Source organism: Papaver somniferum, chromosome 5 (genome assembly GCF_003573695.1).
Source record: "Papaver somniferum cultivar HN1 chromosome 5, ASM357369v1, whole genome shotgun sequence".
In the NCBI taxonomy this organism is placed as follows: domain Eukaryota; kingdom Viridiplantae; phylum Streptophyta; class Magnoliopsida; order Ranunculales; family Papaveraceae; genus Papaver; species Papaver somniferum.
The window spans coordinates 203,233,970-203,260,474 of NC_039362.1; the positions used below are offsets into that span (position 1 = coordinate 203,233,970).

Genomic DNA, 26,505 nt, shown 5'->3' on the forward strand with positions numbered 1-26,505 from the left:
TTCATCCATTTTGGTTCTACTGAATTCTGGGGTTAAGGTTTTTTAGAGTTTGAAATTGATTTTTAGGGTTTGATCAACTTCAATAATCAATCATCCGTTACAGTGTTTATGGAGGAATAGGAATAGAAAAACGGATGAAGAAAAAATGAGAAGAACGGATGAAGAAAAAATGAGAAGAAGAGAAAAGAAATGGTTCCGACCGTTTTTGGGAGTTAATAAAACTTCCCAGAACCGCTGAAGGGTAATTGAGGAACTCTGCACGCTTTTAATAATTTTAAATAATGTTGGGTGCGACTGTAGGGAAAAGTAATTCTGGGCCTGGCGGTAAGAAAAAAAAATTCTGGGCCTGCACCTAAGTTCCCCTTCTAAAAAACAAATAAATAAGCCCAATAATAATTACATACCTTTTGGTTCCCATTGTACATGGATAGAACTAGAACACCCTTGGTCGCGCACAGCCCAGGCCCATATCGGAACAGGGTCAGAACCGAACAGAAATCCGGCTGGAACAGGAACAGGACAGGGCTGGAAAACGAACGGGGTCGGTCCGGATTGAGTTGTGTCCGTCCGGTCCAGGTTGGGTTATGCCAGTCTGAGTCAGATCGGGTTGTGCCGTGTCGCTCTCCACAAAATCACGCAGACAGGCCAAGGATCCTGAATAGACGTTTTGCTTTTCCACAAAATTACGCAGACCTTAATTACCCCCTCATTATTTCCCCACACCCAGTCAATGGTGAGAGAAGAGTATGATCTTGTTTTAACGGCCAGAATGAAAATATGCTTTGTTAACACACAAGCTAGTGGTTGCAGGCTATAACGAATGGACAAATTCATCTTAGAAAGCCAGAGCAGCATAGTCATGTTGTATAAGTACAGGCAGCATTACGAACAGAACGTTCCCGTTTTGAGATCTCCCACGAACATAATCAATCACAACATTAGATATACAACAATAAATAATTATATTATAACATATAATCACAAATCAAATAGGTACATCAAAATCGAAATCGGGAAAAAGAAAATATAGATCCAACTTAGCTGATTTGATTCCAGTGATTTTCACATTATCTTAACGTTAATTGCATAATCGGTGTTGATGTAAATCAATTCATCCTAGTTCTCCGGTATTGCGTCATTCTTTTGATTGAAAAAAAAGATCAATGATTACAGACTTTAGCTTTACGGTAGAGCTCGTGGTGATAACGTGTTTTACGGGAACTTAGGAGAAGAGGAAGAGTATGAGAAACGGTAAGAGGGTTCTTATTGATAGCAACAACAACCATATTACATAGCATAGTATGCTTTATATACAACATACAAGTAGGAAGAGAACCCTAGATATTATATTGGGCCGCACATCCATGGGCTACAAGCCCTACAACATGAATTACATTTTAGAGGATGAGGGGTATAATTATTGATGGATAAGGGTATTTGTGAAATCTATGAAAATGAGGGGTATTTATACAATTTCCAAAAGAAAAATTACACCAGTCAGATATCATATTAAAGCAGTGCCGTTACGGCACGAGCTATCTCTAAATATTTATGAGAACTCTCCGTTAACTTCATGCCGTGCCGTCACGGCACAGGCTATTTCTAGTAATAATAACAAAAATGAAAATAAAATAAAATGAACCATTCCAATTTGATGATATTGGCCTTTTTGAGCCCTCGCGCCGGGCCTTCTACAAGTTCTTTGGTTGGGCCCATATTCGGCCAGGTTTGATCAGCTTAGCTAGTAAACTATATATACCAGCAGCCATGGGGCGTCCTCCAAGTAAAGAATTCCAGGGTTTTTGTTTTGTACTCTCCGGAAAGAAAGAAAGTTGCAGAAGAATTTGAAGAAATTATTACAACGGGAATTATAAATTTCTCTTGATCCTAGGAGAAGGTAAGTCAAATCATCATTCTTTTCTAATGAACTGGATAATAGATTAATTAAGCAAGAAACTTTACATCACCAATCTGTAGAGCATAAGCTATTTGTGTAAAATCATCATTGAGTGTGACTATGATTTGTTTTTCTTGTATTTTTCATGTGAACTAACTACATTGGGCATTGGGTTTGCTTTTTATGATGATATTCGTTATTCTAAGTGATGTTTGCGTACAAAAGCTGTTTGATGTAATGCATTTATAGAGTTTTGCTTTGCCATAATCAATTTGGATACCAACTAACTCATATAGCTAAGTTTGAAATGTCGAAACAGTTGGCAGTGTTGTTTTCTTTGTCACAGAGCACTGTCTCAATTGATATAGTTCTCCTCCTTCACTTTAGTTGACTTGACTGTGAAGTTCTGCATAGATCTTATTGTTGTCGCGTAATTAAGGGGTCATTTTCACATCCTTAGACAGGAATATCATCTGTTGTTCTAGACCAGAAATGATGTTCAGCCCTTTGGGTAAGCAAAGATGTCGATTTTTATACTAAGATAAAATTGGAGGAATCTTGATATAATCCATTACTTACTGACACCACTATGTTAAGTCAGCTTTGCAGGGCGCATTAAAACAGTCAACGATTTTACTTTTTCGTAGCTTTATTGTGTTAGATAGCCAATGGTTTCATTTTTGTGCATTATTCTTCCTGTTCAGCACTTAAAACATCAAGTTACAAATATGGATTGTGTTGTACTAGAACAAAGCACAAATACATTACAGCATCCAGTCGAAATACTACCACTCAGACTTGAACTACATAGATGTACATCGAAAAACCTCAAAAATGTTAGGCAAATGACTTTACTTACACATATATTTGATACATCGTCACACATATTTGCTGATGCCCACCAAAAATTGTTTGTTTCTTTAGAAATAGATTTAGATTATATAAGCATGTAACTTCGCAAATCTTGTGTGTCAACATCAGTTCAGTTACTCACAGTTTGAATCCCACAGCAGATCAGCCAGCATAACGAAATAAGTGGCCCTTCACAAACTACATATTGTACAAGCACTGTGCATATCATTACTCGCGTAAGTTGCACAAACCGATTACACTTGTCCCCATTCTTTGAAATCATAGTATCCTTCAGTTGTGATTAATATACAGGAATTTGATAATTTTAAATGAAACTTCTTTGGCTGATTCTCCTAAAGATAAAAAAATGTTCTCATTTTCTTCTCTCCAATCTTCCAAAATCAGATTACCTTCCTATACAAATCCCAGTTCAGTCTCTCACTCCCTTCATCGATCTTCAATTCTCACCTGCAATCACCAGAAACAGACTTCTAAGTATCGTAGTCTCTGTTTCAGAGCTTTAGATGCAGCTCAGCCTTATGATTTTGAAACTGTAAGCGATCATCGTTTTGAAAAGAGCAAAAAACTAAAGACTGCAATTGTGGGTTTTGGTAACTTTGGTCAATTTCTTGAAAAAAACCTAGTTCGTCAAGGTCACAATGTTTTAGCTCAAAGATTAGTTTATTTTTAGATGTTCTTTCTGTTAAAGAGTTTCTAAGAAACTGTTTCTTCAGATTTTACCTGATTTATGTACTCATCCAGTGTTTGGACCAGAAAGTGGTAAACATAACAGGAAAGGTCTTCCTTTTGTTTATGATAAAGTTGGAATTGGGGATGAGGAATCTAGGATTAGTTGTTGCGAAAATTTTCTGAATATTTTTGCTCAGGAAGGTTGTAGGTTGTAGGTTCGCGCACAGCGTGTCCGTTGGGATCGATTTGCCGCAGGAGTGCGTGCTTCTCTTGTCATCACTGCCATGAGTCGCTAGTTCTTTCTGAGACGATCGTTCCTAGAGGGACAACACGTGTTGGCGTATGAGTGGTGTTTGGTCTACGGTGCTGGCTGGCCCCCGTTTCACGCGGCGACAACTAGCCCGACTACCTCTTCAGCTTTCTTCTCCCCGGTTATCCGGGAGAAAGAATAGTTTGGTCCCCTCTGCTTAGCGGTTGAAAAGTTATCGAATATCGTCCCTTACAACGGTGAACACGTGAAACCATCCTAGCATATGTGAAAGGAGGGACTCTCTCCTGTGGCTATGCAAGGCAGCAGGATCGTGAAAGAGGGGACTCCTCCCTGTAGCCCTGCTTGCTCTGGACAAGGATAAAGTGGGCATGCTATTTTAACGGTCGCGAATGCGTAAACCCTACTAAAATGGTGTGACCACCCCCTGTTCCACCCGTGGCACGGAAGGTGCCAAGGACTTACTACTGTCTCCAACAGGTTGCCCAGGCAGGTGAACCGGTGTAGAAACTTAACCATATCTTGGAGATAAGATCTTTTCGAGAGATTATCTCTGCCCAACCTGGTACATGCTACTGGAAAATGGGCTTTGGATATTGGATTGGTTGTAGGATGGTGGAAATGTCTTGTGCTATGCACATCTGGGGATTATTTTGAACTTTACTACAGCTTGTTTATGTATAATACAAACGCAATGGAACTGGATTAGATATGGCATTTGAATCTCTTAAGAGGCCGAAATTCTCGGGAAAACAACTTTTCGAGAATGCTGAGGGTTTTGAAGAATCTGATAAACTGAAACCACCTCCACAAAATATTGGATGAGGTCTATATTTATTGGTTATACTTTTTGTATCCATGAATATCTTCAAATAAATGCTTCATGTCTTTTTTGTCAAACTTCTCCTGTCCTGCTGCTTCTCATCGTACAAATTATCTCCATATATTTTCTTATCTGTGGATATACTTCTTGTGCAGTTTTCATGGTTGCTTAGATCCTTTTTTTCTTCTAAAGTTTCTTGTAGCTATTTATTCCATCTTCCTTCTTCTATTCTTTTCCCTTAGTTGCAACATTTGTGCATCCCTTGGCACTTCGAAGCATCTGACTGAAACCTTGTTTGGATCTGACTCGGGATTTGAATCTGAAACGGTTGAGTCCAATTTCAGATTTTTTTATTTTTATTTTTCATTTTCCATGTCTGACATGACTGAAGTTCTGTATTGGCTCATACATTTGTTCATCCTGTCTTTGTCCAGTTTATGGATGTAGGTTTTTGCCGCCATTAAAATCTTTGCTAAATCTCGCAGAAGAGCTCATTGATTCTCAAAGAGTTTGGAGCATAAAAAGAAGCATGTCTTCACCACCAGTGCAACGAAAAGAAAGGTCGGCAACCTCGGCACCACCAAGTACAGATACAAAGCCTAAGAAGAGAATATGTTGTGCCTGCCCAGAGACTAAGAAGCTGAGAGATGAATGCATCGTGCAGCATGGTGAAGATGCATGCGCCAAGTGGATTGAAGCTCATAAAATTTGTCTTCGTTCCGAGGGTTTTAATGTTTGAAAATGAAGAATTAAAACACATACAAAATCATCTGATGAAAAACTTGGATTAGTAGAATTTTTATTTCTTCAAAGTTGGGTTAGTATGCCATATCTTGCTTTTGCTGCTGTCGTACGAACAAGGTACTGACTTGCCTATACACACATTGAATCTGATCTTACCGGAACTTTTGGAAACCCAATTGAACAGCCCAGTTTACCCTTGTACTATGGCTAGATTAGCCATTAACCGAAGGTCCTTTACTGTTCGACTTGAATTAAGATTTTATAAATATTCAAATATTGATTACAGAACTCAGTAATAAAAGAGAATGTTAATTGTAAATATCTTAATATTGATTACAGAATTATCTCTAATAATTGATGCAAGATTTTATAAATATTATCTCTAATAGAAGGTACACTCCATGACTGAATTATCTCTAACACTCCATGCATGCATGTTGAAAGATATGGTAATGAATCTATATATACAAAAGGAATGTCGACATACTAAATAATACTTTCCCAATTAGTCTTGATATCCAAACATCTTATTGATATGTTTTCTTAATAAATCCGGATATCCAAAGATTTGGTTGCTATTATAAATTGAAGATCAAATTGCACATATATAGTTGTGTCTATCAAAATTCGTTTTAGCTCAAACATGGGGGGAACTTTTTTCATTTTTCTTGCAACAATAACAATTACTCATGTGTCACTCCTACTAAACTCAGTCATTGCACTGAATCCAAACAAAGGGTTTAGTTTAAGGATGATCCATATAGACTCCAAAGAATCACCTTTATACCTAGGTGACCATTTAACATGGGACGAGAGGCTTCAAAGACTCGTTGAGCAAACCAGAGCTCGAGCGCGCTACATTGAGTCACAAATATTACTGGAGAGCAATGCAACACACTCCATGAATCCTGATATTGCACGATTGCGTACAGTTTACGAAGCAGCAATGTTTTACATTGCAGAGGTTGGTTTAGGTAATTTTCCTGGTAGTGAACCGCTATACATGAATTACTATTTGATGATTGATTCAGGTAGTGTTTTTACGTGGCTTCAGTGCCAAGGTGCCGCTCCAACTTTCACACAAGATATGCCACTTTATCCTTGGAACTTGTCAACTACATTTCGTCCTGTAACTCCTGTTCCTTGTAACAAAGCTCTTTGCCCGTCAGGTCGGTGCAATGATTTTGGTCAATGCACTTACGTAGCAGGCTATGTCAGTGGACCAATTTCATCTGGTATTGTTGCTAAAGAGAGGTTCACTCTAGGCTCCAGCACTGGTGCGGGTGCCCTCGAAACTATGGATTTATACGTGGGTTGCGGTCTCCACCAAGAGAATTTTGGTGTTGCGTTGGGTAATAATCATAAAACTCGCCGCCGTGATCTCATTGCAGGAATACTTGGTTTAGGGCGAGGCCCATGGTCTTTTCTAAGTCAAATGAGTTCTGCCGGACAAGGTAGATTTTCCTACTGCTTCGAGCCGTCTAACCGAAAAATCAAGGCATCCAACACATATTTAAGGTTTGGTGCAGATGCAACAACGGGAACCGCAGCTCGAAGAGTAGGTGAAACTCCTCTTGTGGAGCGGGGGAAATCTCGTAAGACATTCTATTACTTAAATCTAGAAGATGTTAGTGTAGGTGACAAACCAGTAGGATTTCCTAGAGGTATTTTCTGTTGGAATCTTGCAATAATTGAAGAAAAGTGGACCTAGAGATAGTCGGTGCTTGTGTGTTTTTAAAACAGAATTTCGAGTCATATTTATAGGATGAGATACTTGCAAATCAAGTTAGGTTTTTTGTTTTCTTCAAAAACAAGTAAAACTCGTAAAAGGAATTTCCCACAAATAAATCCGTGTAGGAAAGGGACTTGGTGCTTGGTATACGCGTATATCGCATGGGTCAAAACATATATTTTTGCCCACCCGCTCCACACACGTTTTACAATTCATACATAAGTGTATGATTATATAGTGGAGCTCCTCTTTAGTTTTCCACAATGTGGGACTAAAGGTTCCACTTCATTCACCCAAAAATGAGTGAGTATCCTTAGACCCTTAGGTCATTAGATCAAACCATACCAAGACCATAAAATCTTTTTAATTAAAACTCATTTTCTCCAACACTTTCAAGCTTAATAGTCAAGGAGAAGGTGGTACTATGATAGATTCTGGTACTGTAGTATCCTTAATGTATAGAGATCATTATAACAAAGTTGTAGATTTGGTGAAGGCACATTTTAGCAAGCTCGGAGTTAAATACATTGGGCCAAGAGGAGTTATCGATGCTTGTTTCGAGGGAAGCTTTGATAGTTTCAACTATCCTCCTATAACACTTCATTTTCAACAAGCAGACTATGTTATTTCGGATCATAGAGCTAATTTTATTAGATTAGATGCTAAAAACTTTTGTTTCGGCTTTTTGGCAAAAGATAATAATACGGGGCCAGCTTTTACGTTAGGAGCAATGCAACAAATAAACAAACGGATTGTGTATGATACCATGGTTGACAGGTTCTCCTTCGGTGATGAGGATTGCAAATCAGATCCATATCCATCAAACTAGGGACGAGGACATGCATCTATCTGGGCATTAGCCAAGAATAAATTGTTAATATTCGTTTTATTTCTTCTTCTAGTCCCAGTGCCAAAATATACAGAGCTACTTCTCCTTCTCACCCAGGTCTACTGGTAAGAAAATAATTAAAACCTAGCTCTCTTGAATCCTTGTTACTGAATATGCATAACAAACTATGAAGTGCATCATATTTCAAGAAACATTTGGAATGGAAACTAAGATAATAATGTCCACAACTGAAACTTGCAAATGATAATTGATATAAAGACAGTCTACAAAATAATGTTTGCCAACTCTGTATGTCAAGCCTCTAGGAATAAATCTCTTGTGAGGAACACAACATGCGGCATAAGCTGCTTATTTCGTACATTTTATTCAAAAAGAAAGGGGTATCAACTTAATATATGGAGTTATAAAATTTCAATTTCTTTCGGGATAATTCTAAATTAATTCATAAGGAGATACTTACGTATGTGATTTTAGGGCTGATATGTACGGATGTTGAAATGTTTTATCCTGCAGAACAAAAATGCTGATATGTAAGTTAAGCAAGTGAACTTGCATGAAAAATACCGTCAAACAGGCAGTAATCTCCAGCCAAGTTAAGTTAAAGACCAACAGTTAGACCTTTTCGAAGTGCCATAAGAGTGAACTAACATAAAATTTGTGAAGATGCATGCGCCAAGTGGACTAAAGCTCATAAAATTTGTCTTCGTTCCGAGGGGTTTAATGTTTGAAAAGGAAGAATTAAGACACATACAAAATCATCTGATGAAAAACTTGGATTAGTAAGTAGAATTTTTATTTCTTCAAAGTTGTTTTCGCAATTCTTCGATCAGTAAAAAATCAAGCACAATTTTCTTTTATTATATTTAGTATCTCACCCTCTTAGTGTGTAAGGCCTAATTATTGAAGTAAGATTTTATAAATATTTAAATATTGATAACATAACTCAGTAATAAAAGAGAATGTTGATCGTAAATATCTTAATATTGATTACATAATTATCTCTAATAAACATACACAATAATTGACGCAAGATTTTATAAATAATTCAAAATTGATCGCAGAATATTATCTCTAATAAAAGGTAAGAGATGGCCAATTATAAATAAATATTTTAATATTGATTACAGAATTATCTCTAACACTCCATGCATGCATGCATGTTGAAAGATATGGTAATGAATCTATATATACAAAAGGAATGTCGACATACTAAATAATACTTTCCCAATTAGTCTTGGTATCCAAACATCTTATTGATATGTTTTCTTAATAAATCTGGATATCCAAAGATTTGGTTGGATTACTATTATAAATTGGAGTTCCAAATTGCACGTACATACTTGTAACATTCGTTTCAGCTCGATCATGGGGGGAACTCTTCTCATTTTTCTTCTAACAATTACTCATGTGTCACTCCTACTAAACTCAGTCATTGCACTGAATCCAAACAAAGGGTTTAGTTTAAGGATGATCCATATAGACTCCAAAGAATCACCTTTATACCTAGGTGACCATTTAACACGGGACGAGAGGCTTCAAAGACTCGTTCAGCAATCCAGAGCTCGAGCACGTTACATTGAGTCACAAATATTACTGGAGAGCAATGCAACACACTCCATGAATCCTGATGTTGCACGATTGCCTACAGTTTACGAAGCAGCAATGTTTTACGTTGCAGAGGTTGGTTTAGGTAATTTTCCTGGTAGTCAACCGCCATTCAAGAATTACTATTTCATGATTGATTCAGGTAGTGATGATATGTGGCTTCAGTGCGAAGGTGCGACTCAAAGTTTTACACAAAATATGCCACTTTATCCTTGGAACTTGTCAACTACATTTCGTGTTGAAACTCCTATTCCTTGTACCATACAACGTTGCCCGTCAGGTCAGTGCAATGATTTTGGTCAATGCACTTACGTAGCAGGCTATGTCGGTGGACCAGTTTCATCTGGTGTTGTTGCTAAAGAGAGATTCACTCTAGGCTCCAACACTGGTCCGGGTGCCCGCGAAACTATGGATTTATACGTGGGTTGCGGTCTCCAACAACATAATTTTGGTGGTTTCTTGGGTGATAATCATATAGCTGGCCGCCCTGATCTCATTGCAGGAATACTTGGTTTAGGGCGAGGCCGAAGGTCTTTTCTAAGTCAAATGGGTTCTATCGGAGATGGTATATTTTCCTATTGCTTCGAGCCGTCTAACCGAGATATCGTGGCAACCAACACATATTTAAGATTCGGTGCAGATGCAACAATGGGAACCCCAGGTCGAAGAGTAGGTGAAACTCCTCTTGTGGTGCCGACGCAATTTCGGACGACACACTATTACTTAAACCTAGAAGATATTAGTGTAGGTGACACACCAGTAAGATTTCCTAGAGGTACTTTCGAGCTTAGGAATGAAGCAGAAGGTGGTACTATGATAGATTCTGGTGCTCCACTATCCTTGATGTATAGACCTTATTTTAACAAAGTTGTAGATTTGGTGAGGGCACATTTTGAGAACCTCAAAGTTGAATACATTGGTCGCATAGGAGTTGCCGATGCTTGTTTCCATGGAGAATTTGATAGTTACAACTATCCTCCTATAACACTTCATTTTCAAAACGCAAACTATGTTATTTCAGATCATAGAGCTAATTTTATTAGAATAAATGCTAACTACTTTTGTTTCGCGTATTTCGCCAGAGAGAGTAAGAGGCCAGCTTTTAAGTTAGGAGCATTGCAACAAATAAACAAACGGATTGTGTATGATACCATGGATGAGAGGCTCTCCTTCCGTGATGAGGATTGCAGATTAGATCCATCAAACTAGGGACGAGGACATGCATCTAGCTGGGCATTAGCCAAGAATAAATTCATCTTGTCTGGAATTTAATACAATTATTTTTCATTTTAATTCTTCTTCTAGTCCCACTACCAATATATACAGAGCTACTTCTCCTTCCTTTTATTACTATCTATTTACATCGAACCCACACCAATTCATTAGATAATCTAAATAAAAAATAGAAACTTGCTTACAGTTGACTTCAGAAACCTATCTATCTAACAACTGAATTTTCACCTGGTATTGTTGAAATCGAAAACGGCCTTCGATTTTGAATTTCCTCGGAACTTCCTCGTAATGGGCACCCATTGTGCGACAAACTTTCACTACCTGTTGTTCATTTGCTTCTTCACTTTCCTTGAAAACTCCTTAATAACATTCCTGTCGGAGAATGTTAGAGGAAGATCTTCGTCAAGCAAGGTCAAACTTCAACTAGTCTGTTACCCCACCTTCTTGTAAAAGAATTATTTTTTGGAGAAAAAATGGGAGGAGAAACAAAATCCTTACTGTTGGAGCTGATTTAATAGGTCAAATTGCTCACACTATGTCATCTGGGAGATGGAGATAACATAGAAGGTACATGATTAAGTTTTCCAATTATCTCCTACATAATGCTGTTTGAGAATGTTCACTAATAACTTGGATCATGGAAGCAGCGGAGAGTAATCAAGAGGCGCAAGAAAGCTCATATGGCTCAATCATGATGCAGAAGTTGACAGGAAGTAAAGAAGGTCGCATTGATCACACACTTCAAGTTAGTAATTATACTTCAGTTTGTTGGATACATTCTTTTGTTCATAAGAGAAGTTTGGTATCAACGATATGTTAGTTCACTCTTATGGCACTTTGAAAAGGTCTAACTGTTGGTCTTTAACTAAACTTGGCTGGAAATTAATGCCTGTTTGACGGTATTTTTATAAGTGAGCGTGCTACTAGAAGGCAAATTGAGATGTTACTTTATTAAACCCTACCCATTCACACAAGTCATCTGGATGATATAATGATATGCTAGCTTCCCATTTTTGGGTACTTAAAATTTGTGCCGTACAACTCAGAAACTGCAAGTAGCAAAAGATATCCTATAGCTCAGAAACTCCATATAGGCTTATTCTCTGTTTGTGTGGTGTAGTTCCTGCCTTGGTTCTTTATTGCAGACTCTAAAGTGGTTTCATTTCCTATCATGCTGTATCCTTGTCATAACAAATTTTTCTGTTCTGCAGGATAAAACATTTCAACATCCGTACATATCAGCCCTAAAATCACATACGTAAGTAGACTTATGAATTAAATTAGACCCGTCTTTATATCAATTATTATTTGCAAGTTTCAGTTGTGGACATTATTATCGTAGTTTCCATTCCAAATTTTTCTTGAAATATGGTGCACTTCATAATTTGTTATGCATATTCAGTAACAAGGATTCAAGAGAGCTAGGTTTTCTTTTCTTACCAGTGGACCTGGGTGAGAAGAGTTCCTTGGAATATTGCGCATTTTATGGTTTTTTATGCATATATTTAACAAGGATTCAAGAGCACGAGCTTTTTTTCTTCTTACTGATAGAGCTGGGTGTGCAGAAACTACTGGCGGGATCGTGATACTGCGCTTTTTATACTTGAACATTTGTATCGTGATATACCTGAAGAGCCCGATTCACCTGATGAATCCAACTCTGGAATTTCTGATAAGACAACCAGCTCTAGTAACAGATTTTATCAAAGTTTGACCTTGCTTGACGAAGATCTTCCTCTAACATTCTCCGACAGGAATGTCATTAAGGAGTTTTCAAGGAAAGTGAAGAAACAAATGAACAACAGGTAGTGGCATTTTATTGCTCAATGGTGCCCACTGTAAAGAAGTTCCGAGGATTTTCAAATTCGAAGGCTGTTTCAATTTCCACATTACCAGGTGATAATTCAGTTGTTAGATGGATAGGTTTCTGAAGTCAAACTGTAAGTAAGTTTCCATCTTTCAGATTATCTAATGAATTGGCGTGGGTTGGATGTAAATAGATAGTAATAAGAGGATGGAGAAGTAGCTCTGTATATTTTGGCAGTGGGACTAGAAGAAGAAATAAAACAAATAATAATTTATTAGATTCCAGACAAAATAAATTTATTGTTGGCTAATGCCCAGCTAGATGCATGTCATTGTCCCTAGTTTCAAGAATCTGCTTTGCAATCCTCATCACCGAAGTAGAGCGCATCAACCATGGAGTCATACACAATCCGTTTGTTTGCTTGTTGCGTTGCTCCTAACTTAAAAGCTGGCCCAGTAGTAGTATTTTTTTGGCAAATAGCCAAAACAAAGGTGTGTCCTCAGTTAATGTAATAAAATGAGATCTATGATCTGAAATAACATAGTCTGCTCGTTCAAAATGAAGTGTTATAGGAGGATAGTTGAAATCATCAAATCTTCCCAGGAAACAATCATTCAAAACTCACCTGCGACCAACGTATTTAACTCCGAGCTCGCTAAAATGTGCCTTCACCAAATCTAGAACTTTGCCATAATGAGGTTTATACATTGAGGATATTAGAGTGCCAAAATCTATCACAGTACCACCTTCTCCTCGACTGTTAAGCTCGAAAGTACCTCTAAGAAATCCACCTTCTCCTCGACTGTTAAGCTCGAAAGTACCTCTAAGAAATCCTACTAGTTTGTCACCTACACCAATATCTTCTAGATTTAAGTAATAGTATGTCTTCCGAGATTTCCCCGGCACCACAAGAGGAGTTGCACCTACTCTTCGAGCTGTGGTTCCAATTATTGCATCCGCCCCAAACCTTAAATATGTTTTGGATGCCTGGAAATTTCGGTTAAATCTCTCGAAGCAGTAGGAACATATACCTTGTCCGGCAGAACCCAATTGACCTAGAAAAGACCTTGGGCCTCGCCCTAAACCAAGTATTCCTGCAATGACATCAGGGCGGCCATCTTTATGATTATCACCAAAGGCACCATCAAAATTCTCTTGGTGGAGACCGCAACCCAAGTATAACTCGATATTTTCATTGGCACCAGTGTTGGAGCCTAGAGTGGACATCTCTTTAGTAACAACACCATATGAAACTGGTCCACTGATATAGCCTGCTACGTAAGTGCAGTGACCAACATGATTGCACTGACCTGACGGGCAAAGAGCTTTGTTACAAGGAACAACAATTACAGGACGAAATGTAGTTGACAAGTTCCAAGGATAAAGCCGTGTATCTCGAGAGAAAGTTTCACTGGAACCTTCGCACTGAAGCCACGTAAAACATCAAGTAGTACTTCATAAATGGCGGGTCCTCACGAGGAAACTACCTAAACCAACGTAAAATATTCCTGCTTTGTAAATTGTATCCAATCGTGCATCATCAGGATTCATGGAGTGTGTTGCATTGCTCTATAGTAATATTTTTTACTCAATGTAACGTGCTTGAGCTCTGGATTGCTCAACGAGTCTTTGAAGCCTCTCGTCCCGTTGAACGTTGAAGATTAGACTATGGAATAAGAGCCACTAAAGTTTATCTTTTTTGTATTCCATATGTATTAATAGTTTTGCACTAAAATTGACAAAGGGGGAGATTTTTAGTGCATAGCTCGGTCGACCTCGCATGCGTTGCTATATCAAGCATGTTTGTCAATGTTAGTGGTCAAAACTATGAATCTTGATTTCTAGTCTATTATAGCTAAGTCTCGGACTAGGATAGAAAAGTGTAGTTGAGCTCAAGGACTTCATGGCGGTTCATCATACAACGACGAAGATCTACACAAGGAACCGTGGAACTTCATTAACAAAAAAGTATGTGGAGACTTGAACTTATCTATCACTCAAAAGTCTATCTATTTTATCTCCTACTTCTTGAGACAAAAGTCGTATGCTATATATATAGACTTAGATTATACACATTTGGTATTTCGAGCCGAGTATACCTCGCCTATCTATATCTCGAAATATGTGTTGGTAAGCGTTTCACTTCGACCATGTTTTTCTTTACCTAGTGACGCATGTCATGTATGTTTCAGTCATTTTGAAAATTGCTTTGACGAGAAATAGTGTAACAACTATATAACGTCCTCTAAGAATGTTTCAATGATTGGAATGAGAGTTTAGATTACATAACCATAGTGGACATAAGTATGTTGTGGAAACACATATGTGCATAAGTCCATACTGGAAATCGGCTAGTAGCCAAGTCCGCGAACTCAGTCCGCGAACTGCCGAAGTTCTCAAACCCGAGAATCTCTGCTGAGTTATCAAACTATCCTGTGTGAGCCAAGTCCGCGAACCCAGCCCGCGAACCAGCGAAGCTTTCGAACCCGAGAATATCTGCTGGAGTTTGAAAACTCTTTCCAGTACTTCAAGTCCGCGAACCTAGTATCCGAACTTGTATAGGTTATATATCTAAAGATGATTTCTGAACTTAACTTATAAAGACTAAGGAATGCTTTTGCAAACCGCGGCTATAAAAGTTCATGAACCGATTCATGTGAATCAAATAATCTTTGCTTCAATTGTGTCTTGTGTAGTACATGAGATTTCCTTGCAATTGAACAACTCTCCAACTAGTTCATATGAGTCATTTGAACTAGTTATGGTGAAGATGAAAGTGGTTGGTACGAAATGCTCAAATGGCTAACCTTTTGGTTGACTGTTATTGAACCAACTAATGCACACGTTTTTGGGTACGGTTATCAAAACTAGAAGCGTGCATTTCATTTCTGTATAACAAGCTAAGATTTCGATGTAACGGTTGAGATATATTAGCTTGAATCTAAATCAGGTTTTCATCTAACGGTGGATAGTGTTTGCTTTGTGAGCAAGGAGAAACCCTGATTTGAAAGACTATATAAGGGGACATATAGCAACTCTACAAACTAATCCCCACATGTCCGTGTGATACTAGTTTGTAAGCTAGAGTCGATTCTCCTTTAACCTTTGTTTTTCTTCTTATAAAACCAGGTTAACGACTTATAGACTTCATTGGGATTGTGAAGCTAGACCGATACTACTTTTATCGTAGTTGTGTGATCTGATCTTGCATCTTATATTGTACGAGTACAATCATATTGATTGTCTTGAGATCGTGAGAGTTCTCCGATAGGCAAGATATAAAAGTAATCACAAACATCTTCGTCTCATCGTTTGTGATTCCACGACGTCTTGTTTCACTACCATACGATTAAGATTGTTGTGAGGTGATTGATTAATCTAGGTTGTTCTTCGGAAATATAAGACAGGATTATCAATTGGTTTCTATTCACCTTGATTTTATATCAAAAGACGAAACAAAAACTTTAGTGTTTTTCATAGGGAGACAGGTTGATCCTTTGATAGACTTGTCTGTGTGAGACAAATTTGTTTATTGTTAAAGCCTGCGATTTTGGGTCGTAGCAACTCTTAGTTGTGGGTGAGATCAACTAAGGGAATCAAGTGTGTAGTATCCTGCTTGGATCAGAGGCGTAGGGGTGCAAATATACCTTGGAACAGTGGGATATTGATTGGGGTTCAACTACAGTCCAGTCCGAAGTTAGCTTGGAGTAGGCTAGTGTCTGTAGCGGCTTCATACAGTGTGTATTCAATATGGACTAGGTCCCCGGGTTTTCCTTCATTGCGGTTTCCTCGTTAACAAAACTTCTGGTGTCTGTGTTATTTCTTTTCCGCATTATATTTTTTATATATTAGAAATAATACAGGTTGTGCATTAGATCAATCAATTGGATAGTCGGTTGTTGATTTATCCTTGGATATTGGTCTTTGGTACCATCCAAGTTTATCTCTCTTTGACAAAGACTTGCAGGTTTCTATTTGCTTGAGTAAAGATCAAATTGAGAGATTAAGATATAAACTCTTTGATATACTTTTATATTGATTGAGTCTGACTGTCTAGTTGATTCTCATAAAAAGTATATTGGAGTTTGTCCATATAGATTGCTAAGCGAAATATTGGGTGGTGTTGTTAGACCCCCGCTTTTTCAATTGGTATCAGAGCAGGCAAACACGTTCAAGACCTTACAAGTCTGTGTTTGTAGCAATCTGACTTTATGGACAGTAGTGCTATCTCAATAAGTGCACCACCAAATCCAGGGATTCCAGAATTATCTTCTATGACTGATTTAATAAAATCTGTAGAAGAAATTATATTTAAACCTCCACCAGGGTTAAAATCCCTTGAAGTGTTTTCAGGGCTTGAAAAGAAGCTTGAGAGCTTATCTCTTGATGTTGAGCTATACCTCCAGAAAGAGCAAGAATCTCTTGACATGTAAATAAAGTTTAGATGAAAAATATTCATGTTGAGGTTGATATTGATTTACTAATCAGTGAGAGCAATGCTCCTCCTCTGCGTAGTCCAATTAGTTGTGATAAACTAAATGAATTACAAGAGGAGTTTAAATCTCAGTCATCTGAGTGTATCACCTCAGAGAATGAATTGATTCGTTGCTCAATTCCTGATACTTCCTATCAAGATAGTAGTATTGTCTTCTTTTATGAAGAATCTAGGACGTCTATTTTTATCAAAAGAGTTTCCCTTCGCAATACTAAAAACTATCTGCAGAAACTGTTTTTTATAAGTTGGAAAACAAGAAATCAGAAACACAAATCTTTTTGGGTTCTCTTGAATTTCTTTGATAGACTTATAAAAACATTTTCTTGGGTGTTTCTAAACACTACAAGATTTAAGAGTTGTTGGAAAGAAACTCTTTCTTGGTGCCATGGTGAGCAAGACATTTTTCATCTTAACACAACTTTATTGTGTTGAAAGTGCATCTTCACCAATAAATGCCCTGTTATGTATACGTTGAGGGAAGCACAACAACTGGGGCGCACAGATTATATTCGGTAAGGATGTAGAATTCGATTGGACTTTTCTAAAAAGGTATGTCTATAAACTTGAGCAAGTTTTATGTTTTTATTACTTGTTTGAGTACTTATAATGATCCATGTACCTTGATTATCGTTCATTTCTACCTAACTTGATCTGTGTTCAAAGGTTCTTAAATGTTTAGGTTTGAAAACATTAATCGGGATGTTTGGACTTCATGGTACACATACCAAGTATGAATAACGTCATATAAAACCAAAATCCAGGGTTTTAAGTTCGCAAACCCAGTCTGCAAACTTCTCTAGGATATGAAAATTCATTTGGAAACACGTATGTATACCTGACGTCAATTTTCGGTAAACTTGTTTTGGCCGTAAATTCTTCGTCCGAACTCGGATTGACCTCATTCTTTTTGAAATCTCCTCCTCTTTGAATTATCTTTAAAATGGAGATGATAAACCTTGAATTTGGATGAGTTAAGATTGGTATTTGTCCTGTCTCTTGTTTTTGAGTATTTTGTTCGTTTTGTTGCACTTGTTCCACTTCTCTTGAACTTGGGCACTTGGATTCTTGGATTACTACTCTTCTAAGATAATTTTTATCTTTTACAAGAACGTTGTTGGTGAATCACAAAGAAGGAACCTCAATAATGGGCAGTAACATGTATTACTATGGGATTCTTGAATGTTCACAATCATTTGTGAACTACAGTGCATGGTCGTTAATGACTTTGTATGTTCCTCTTTGTTAAGAAAATCTTTTTATACGCCTTTGGTAGCTATTCTTGGTGTAAATCCGGGCGAAAAAGATTGATTCTACCCTCTATGGACAAATCATCTTATATATGCATTACGAGTTTGTCTTGATTCCTAGGAAACTTCTTATGAGTATTTGTCCTTGTTTTTGAGAAGGATTACTAGAGTTTGGAATAGCAATTATTGTGATTACACATAGCTATATCCAATGTTTTCATCTTCATGTTTTTAGGTTTATTGATTTTAAATTCTAAAAATATTTGGAGGATGATGGTTTGCAATATTTAATCTTTAGTTTGTGATATTGCAATGTGTTATGGGATTTTGGTGTTTACGTCCGTGAACTATGTTGTCTCATTTTTTGTCAAAAGTAAAGTCGTTCATGATCGGTATTCATGTATTGATTTAAGGATGAATAGACTTTTGACAAATACAAAAGTTAAGCCTATATTGTCAATTCTTTGATGGAAGATAGGTTAAAATCTTTTGTGTTCAAGGATGATGTCTATTATATATCATTATGCATATAGTGATGGAAGATAGAAAAGAATCCTTGTGTATTCCACAATATTGATCTTCATTGATTCATATCTTATGAAATACTGTGAGGCTCCGTAATATGTCTTATGTTGAGCACAATACGACTAAGTTGATTATTTTTTATTAGCTTGGTTGGTTGTTCCGTAAGCTATGTTATGTTGAGAATTTGTGAACTAAATTAATCATCATGTTGGGTTATTTAGTTATTGCTCTGTAAGTTCTCTTATGTCGAGCAAAACAGATGACAATTAAATTGATCACTCTCGTGATTAGTTTGATTGTTTGTATTCCAATTAGATTAATTATGGGTTCTCTTGTAATTAGTTCAGTTGAGTATTCATATATTCAGTGAGATTCTTATTGTGTTGAGTATATGAACGGCTATCCTAACCATTTTCTAATGGTTATGTTAGTCATATATTCCATAAGTTTACTTATATTGAGCATAATCAATTAAGTTGAGCACTTATGTGTTTAATTTGATTGTGTATTCCGATTAAATTAATCATGGGTTTACTTGTGATTAATTTGATTGAGTTTTTTGGATATAGAAAATCATTTATCATGGTTTTTGGTGTCCAATAAAAATCTTTCTTTTCTCTCGAAATTAAGGTCGCTCTTGTCGTCCCCTTGGGAATGACATCAAATGGGGGAGAGTTCTTTTGAACTTGTGCTTAATGGTCATATCTTCATGGGTGTGCGGATATGTATTTTAGAGGGTTATCTACAATAGTGTAGTTGTTATGGAAACCACTCCCTCTTACACAATGATCCGAAAACCATATGTATTTGTAGTGTGAACTACAATATTTCTCCCCATTTTTGTCAATAAAATTGGCAAAGGTATAAGAACGGGATCATAATGAAATTTTCACAAGAGACATTTCATAGACTAATAGAAAAATACATACCAACTTAATTTAGATGCAATCATAAAGCCTGAAAAAGCGGGGATCTAATAACACCACCCAATATTTCGCTTAGCAATCTGTATGGACTAACTCCGAAATACTTTTCTAGAGAATCAACTAGATAGTCAGACTCAATCTAGATAAAAAGTATCTCAAGGAGTTTTTATCTCAATCTCTCGATTTGACCTTTACTCAAGCAAATAGAAATCTGCGAGTCTTTATCAAAGAGAGATAACTTGGACGGTACCAAAGTCCAAGGATCAATCAACTACAATCAACAACCAAAGGTTGGATTAGACAAGTTGATGATCTTAACGCACAACCTGTATTATTTCAATTATATAGAAATATAATGTGGAAAAGAAATAACATAGACACCAGACGCTTTGTTAACGAGGAAATCGCAAATGCAGAAAAAACCCGGGACCTAGTCCAGATTGAATACACATTGTATTAAGCCGCTACAGACACTAGCCTACTCCAAGCTAACTTCGGACTGATCTATAGTTGAACCCCTACCAATCTCCCACTGATACAAGGTACAGTTGTACTCCTATGTCTCTGATCCCAGCAGGATACTGCGTACTTGATTCCCTTTGATGATCTCACCCACAACAAAGAGTTGTTGCAACCCAAAATCACAGACTTGAAAATAAACGAATCTGTCTCACACAGAAAAGTCTATCAAAAGGATAAATTTGTCTCCCAAAGATAAACTCTAGGTTTTGTTCCGTCTTTTGATATGAAATCAAGGTGTACAAGAACCAATTGATAATCCAGACTTATATTCCCGAAGAACAGCCTAGATTAATCAATCACCTCTCAACAATCCTTTCTGGATACACGGGCTGTTTGTCAAGGAATCACAAACAGTGAGACGAATATGTTTGTGACTTCTTTATCTTGCCTATCGGAGAACTCTCACGTTCTCAATCCAATCAAGGATTGTAATCGTACGATAGAAGATACAAGATCAGATCACCCAACTACGATAAAAGTAGTATCGGTATAGATTCACAATCCCAATGAAGTCTTTAAGTCGTTAACCCGATTTTAGAGAAGAAAATCAAGGGTTAATGGAGATCGACTCTAGCGAGCGCACTAGTATCACACAAGACGTGTGGGGATTAAGTTTTTGCTCAAGTTAGATGTCTCCTATATATAGTCTTCAAATCAGGGTTTTGCCTTAGGTACAAAGCAATCCATATTCACCGTTAGATGAAAACCTGATTTAGATTCAAGCTAATATCTCTCAACCGTTAGATCGAAAGACATAGCTTGTCACACACACTTGGGTATATGTTTACCGGGTTCGTGAGAACCATGCCCAAACGTGTACGTGTATGTTGGTTTAACATGAAACCCCAAAAGGTCAACCATATGAGCATCTCATATTAATCATGTTCGTTTTCACCATAACTAGTTCAATTGACTCAAATGAACTAGTTAGAGAGTGATCAATTTCGATGAAACAATTGAATCAAAGATGATACGATTCGATTGAATCGGCTCATGAACATTATAGCCACGGTTTGCATAAAGCATTCCTTAATAATTAATGTTTCATGTTCAGAGCTCATCTTTAGATCATAACCTCTTAAGTTCACAAACAAGTTTGCGGACTTAAGTTAATCGGTTGAGTTTTCCAAACTCAGCAGAAAATCTCGGCTAGGAGACTTTTGCCAGCTCGCGGACTGGGTTCGCGGATTGAGTTCGCGGACTTAACACGCAAACGAGTTATAGGAAAATCCAGCAGAAATTCTCGGGATGAAAACTTCCGTCAGTTCACGGACTGGGTCTGCGGACTGGGTTCGCGGACTTGGAAATCCAATTCCACAATCCTACCGATTTCACTTGCTCAACAAAGTTCGAAAAATTCGTTTCAAGGAATACATGGTTATATTATCTAAACTCTCATTCCAACCATTGAAACATTCTCAGAGGACGTTATTTAGTCGTTATTCACAACCTTTCTCGTCAGAGAAATTTCCAAAGACAATTGAAATATTTCATGACTTTCGTCATTAGGTGAAGATGAACTTGATCAAAGCGAAACGCTTTACCAACACACTATTTCGAGAAACAAGATAAGCATTGAATACTCAGCTCGAAATGTCAAGTGTGTATGATCTAGTCTATATAGCATACGACTTTTGTCTCATAAGAAGTAGGAGAAGAATAGATAGACTTTCGAGTGATAGATAAGTTCAAGTCTTCACATATCTTTTTGTTGATGAAGTTCCACGGTTCCTTGGCGTAGATCTTCGTCGTTGTCGTTGAATCACCATGAAGTCCTTGAGCTCAACTACACTTTTCATATCCTAGTCCGAGACTTAGCTAATAGGCTAGAACTCAAGACTTATAGTTTTGATCACTAACATTGACAAACATGCTTGATATAGCAACGCATGCGAGGTTGACCGAGCTATGCTCTAACAAATCCGAAGCTAAATGCATTCATCAAGGAGTTTTAAGATACAAGATAACCCATTTAAAATTCCATAGACGCACACCCCGCAAGATATTACCATCAGTTCAAAAGAACTCTCCCCCATTTGATGTCATTCCCGAAGGAACAACAAGAGCGACATTAATTTCGAAAGAAAAGAAGGATTTTTAATTGGACACCAAAAACCACGGAAATGATTTTCTATATCCAAAACTCAACCAAATTAATCAAAAGTAAACCCATGATTAATTTAATTGGAATACGCAATCAAATCAAACCACAAAAGTGATCAATTTAATTGATTGTGCTCAACATAAGTAAACTTACGGAGCTACGATTAATCCAATCATACGGAGATGACTAACTTAACCATTCAAAAACTCAACATAAGGAAAACCTTACGGAATATACGACTACATTAACCAATAGAACATGATTAGTGTAGCCGTTCATATACTCAACACAAGAACTTGTGGAATATATGAAAACTCAACTAGATTAATTACAAGAGAACCTATAATTAATCTAATTGGAAAACACAACCAAACCAATCACCGAAGTAATCAATTTAATTGTCAAAGGTTTTGCTCGACAAAAGAAGACTTCCGGAGAAAATAACTAAATAACCAAAAGATGATTAATTTAGTTCAATAATGCTCAACATATATATAGCATCTCACGGAACAACCAAAAAAGCCAATGTTAATCGACTTACTTGTATCGTGCTCGACATGAGACACACAATGGATCCTTCATGGTAATAGATAACAAAATGGATCAATGAAGATCAATACCGTGGATAACATACAAGGATCTATTTTATTTTTCATCACTATATGCATAACGACATAATAGACTTTATCCTTGTCTTACAAAAGATTTCATCCTATTTTCCATCAAATAAATGATTGCATAGGCATAACTTTTGTATATGTTAAAAGTCCATTCGTCCTTTAATCAATACGAATATCAATTTATGAACGACTTTACTTTTGACAAAATATGGGACCTTCAAGTTTGCGGACGCAAACAATACATATCCCATAAAAATATTGTAATCTTTAAAAATCAAACAGATTAATACTGCAATAACCATCATCCTCAAAAAAATTTAGAATTTAAAAACAACTAAACCTAAAAAATAACATAAGAAGATGAAAACAAAAATAGCTATGTGTAGTCACAGTCATCGCTATTCAGAGCACTAGTTATTCTTCCAACTAATTCAAAAAAGAAGACATGCTAGGCAACAAAAATAACCTCAGTTTTCCTTGATGATTTCATACCTCTGAAATGGTACATCAAAGTATGAGTCACTGATATCCTTGATCATGTTGACTACAGACACACCATGTTCATAAGTCAGAACATTAACTTTCCGATCAACAATGCGAGCATAATGACATGTCATGTGGAACCTTGTACCATGCCAGTCCATTGTCTATAATGAAGGCTCTAAATGGATATCCAGTAACAAGGAAGAATATTTTAACATCTTCAGAGATAATCTTAAGCTTATTCCTCTAAGACACTCACGTATTGAAGGCTTTAGGCTTAAAGAAGCGATTGTCCCCTTGAAATGTTGTTTATTTGTTCAACCTGCTTATAATTGTCACAGGTCTTATGTAACATGCGGTTCAGGGAACAAAAGAAGAAGAATCTCTATTCATGGGAAACAACTATGGAATACACAAAGGGAACCTTTTGGTCCTAGTGTTTCTACCTAAGCCTAGACGTTCGCGTCCCCATGACGACCTTGAGAAAAGTGGGGATTTGCGTCTTGTGGCTCAAGAAGTGTATTTTTGGTTAGTTGTGTTTTGTCTATATATATATATATTCTAAAAATACAAAAGCTTTTGTTTGTCTAGGGTTTCTGTCGTTCACGAACGGTGTTTCTCTAGAGATTCATTTAAATGGCACCTATTACTAGATGCAGCACAAGCAGGAATACATCTCTGGCAGCCAACGTACGTCGGTGCACTGGAATTCCCTCCTCTAGTTTGAAGAAAGTGAAGGCTACTTTTAATGGTAAAAATCCTTCCCTAAACTGGTTCTTGTCTTCTTATCGAAGTGATGAAAATTTCAGGAACCTGGTAAAAGATTTCATCAACAAAAGAAACAGCTTAAAATCTCGGATTTCTGCATCCTTAGAAGATATTGTTCACTATGAACGAATGTTGTCTCATTCTACAAACACTGTTCAGAAACTTGAAAAAGATCTCAGTAAGTTGACAAAGATTTGGAGGAATTGAATTATCCTTTTGTTAATGATCTATTCAATAGTTAGGAGTTCTCTGAAGAAACTTTGGAGAAGCTTATTGATGCCTAGGATGTGTTCTTTTTGGTTTAGTTGGAAGAATAACTAGTGCTTTGAATAGCGATGATTGTGACTACATATAGCTATCTTATGTCTTCATTCTCTCTTGTGTTATTTTTTAGGTTTATTGTTATTAAATTCTAAAAATATTTGGAGGATGATGGTTATTGTAGTATTTTTTTTGGTTTGATATATTGCAATATTTTATGGGATATGTATCGTTTGCGTGCGTGAACTTGAAGGTCCCATATGATTGTCAAAAGTAAAGTAGTTCATGAATCGGTATACAAAAGTTAAGCCTATGTAGTCATGTATTTGATAGAAAATAGGTTAAAATCTTTTATGTTACAAGGATAAAGTCTATTATGTTATTATGCATGTAATGATGCAAAGATAGAATAGATCCTTGTATGGTTAGCCACGGTATAGGTCTTCGTTGATCCATTTTTATGTATTACCGTGAAGGATCCATTGTGTGTCTTATGTTGAGCACGATACAACTAAGTCGATTCTTATTGATTTGGTTGGTTGTTCCGTGAGATACTATATGTTGAGCATTAGGAACTAATTAATCATCCTTGATTATTTAGTTTGTACTCCATAAGCCTTCTTTCTTATGTTGAGTACACATACGGTTGAGGTTGTCATGTCTAATGATAATCTTAGTCGGGGTTCCGTAATCTCTTTTAAGTTGATCCCAAAATAATTAAATTGATTACCTCGGTGATTAGTTTGGTTATTTGTTTGTATTCTGATGAGATTAATTATAGGTTCTCTTGTAGTTAATCTAATTGAGTTTTCATATATTCCACAAGTTCGTGTGTTGAGTATATGAACGACTACACTATCATGTTCTGTTGGTTAATGTAGTCATATATTCTGTAAGGTTTTCCTTATGTCGAGTATCCTCATATTTCGTAAGGTTCTCCTTATGTTGAGTATTTGAACGGTTAAGTTGGTCACCTCCATATGATTAACTTGGTAGTAGCTCCGTAGGTTTACTTATGTTGAGCACTTTTCAATTGAATTTATCACTTTAGTGGTTTTGATTTAATTGTGTATTCAATTAAAATATTCATGGGTTTACTTGTGAGTATTTTGGTTGAGTATTGGATATAGAAAATCATTCGCGTGGTTTTTGGTGTCCAAATAAAAATCCTTCTTTTCTTTCGAAATTAAGGTCTCTCATGTTGTTCTTTCGGGGATGACATCAAATGGGGAAGAGTTCTTTTGAACTTGTGCTTAATGGTAATATTTTGCGGGGAGTGCGGTTGTAGAATTTTATAGGGGTTATCTTGTATCTTTAAACTCCTTGATGAATGTTGTTACCTTCGGCTATAATATTGCATCTAAATTAAGTTAAATTGTGTTTTTCTCTTTTAGTTTATGAAAAGACTCTTGTGGAAATTCATTATGAACCCGTTCTTGTACCTTGGCCAATTTTATTGACAGAAAGGGGGAGAAATATTGTAGTTAACACTACATATACATATGGTTTTCGGATCGTATGTGGGAGTGGTTTCCATGATCGAGATGGAGTATTAACTACGGGGGAGTGATACATATCACCGTAGTATTGTTGTTAAAGTCATGATATAATTGGACTTTGATGTTCATAATAATACGATGACACTGTATAATGATGATTGAGAATCTCCAGTTCTCTCATTGTTGTAGCTATGGATCTCCAACAACGGTGATGTTAAACTTACAACCTTTGGGATCATTGGAGTACTTGGAAGGACGGAGATTTCAAGGAACGTTGAAGATTGGACTATGGAATAGGAGCCACTAAAGTTTATCTTTTTTGTATTCCATATGTATAATAATTTTGTCACTAAAATTGACAAAGGGGGGGATTGTTAGAGCATAGCTCGGTCAACCTCGCATGCGTTGCTATATCAAGCATGTTTGTCAATGTTAGTGACCAAAACTATAAGTCTTGATTTCTAGCCTATTTAGCTAAGTCTCGGACTAGGATAGGAAAGTGTAGTTGAGCTCAAGGACTTCATGGCGATTCAACGACAACGACGAAGATCTAC

At 36.8% G+C, this 26,505-nt stretch overlaps 3 protein-coding genes and 1 long non-coding RNA gene across 4 annotated transcripts; 3 read left to right on the forward strand and 1 right to left on the reverse strand.

The window, feature by feature from the left end:
* Nucleotides 1-1,794: 1,794 nt before the first annotated feature.
* On the forward strand, nucleotides 1,795-5,593 carry LOC113278470. Its single transcript, XR_003325532.1, has 2 exons — nucleotides 1,795-1,897; nucleotides 4,965-5,593. It is a non-coding gene; the product is annotated as an uncharacterized LOC113278470 (long non-coding RNA).
* Nucleotides 5,594-5,917: 324 nt separating this feature from the next.
* On the forward strand, nucleotides 5,918-10,670 carry LOC113280594 (aspartic proteinase CDR1-like). Its single transcript, XM_026529204.1, has 2 exons — nucleotides 5,918-6,938; nucleotides 10,237-10,670. The coding sequence occupies exons 1-2, from the start codon at nucleotides 5,918-5,920 to the stop codon at nucleotides 10,668-10,670; spliced, it is 1,455 nt and encodes a 484-aa protein (XP_026384989.1).
* Nucleotides 10,671-11,120: 450 nt separating this feature from the next.
* LOC113278471 (phospholipase SGR2-like) lies at nucleotides 11,121-12,827 on the forward strand. The gene is made up of 4 exons (XM_026527299.1): nucleotides 11,121-11,261; nucleotides 11,342-11,439; nucleotides 11,906-11,952; nucleotides 12,260-12,827. Exons 2-4 carry the CDS (start codon nucleotides 11,386-11,388, stop codon nucleotides 12,501-12,503), a joined length of 345 nt encoding a protein of 114 aa, XP_026383084.1. The 5' UTR covers nucleotides 11,121-11,261; nucleotides 11,342-11,385; the 3' UTR covers nucleotides 12,504-12,827.
* A 295-nt stretch (nucleotides 12,828-13,122) lies between these two features.
* Nucleotides 13,123-14,052, reverse strand: LOC113280595 (aspartic proteinase nepenthesin-1-like). Its single transcript, XM_026529205.1, has 2 exons — nucleotides 13,999-14,052; nucleotides 13,123-13,926 (listed from the first exon to the last, which is right to left on the reverse strand). Exons 1-2 carry the CDS (start codon nucleotides 14,050-14,052, stop codon nucleotides 13,123-13,125), a joined length of 858 nt encoding a protein of 285 aa, XP_026384990.1.
* Nucleotides 14,053-26,505: the final 12,453 nt, after the last annotated feature.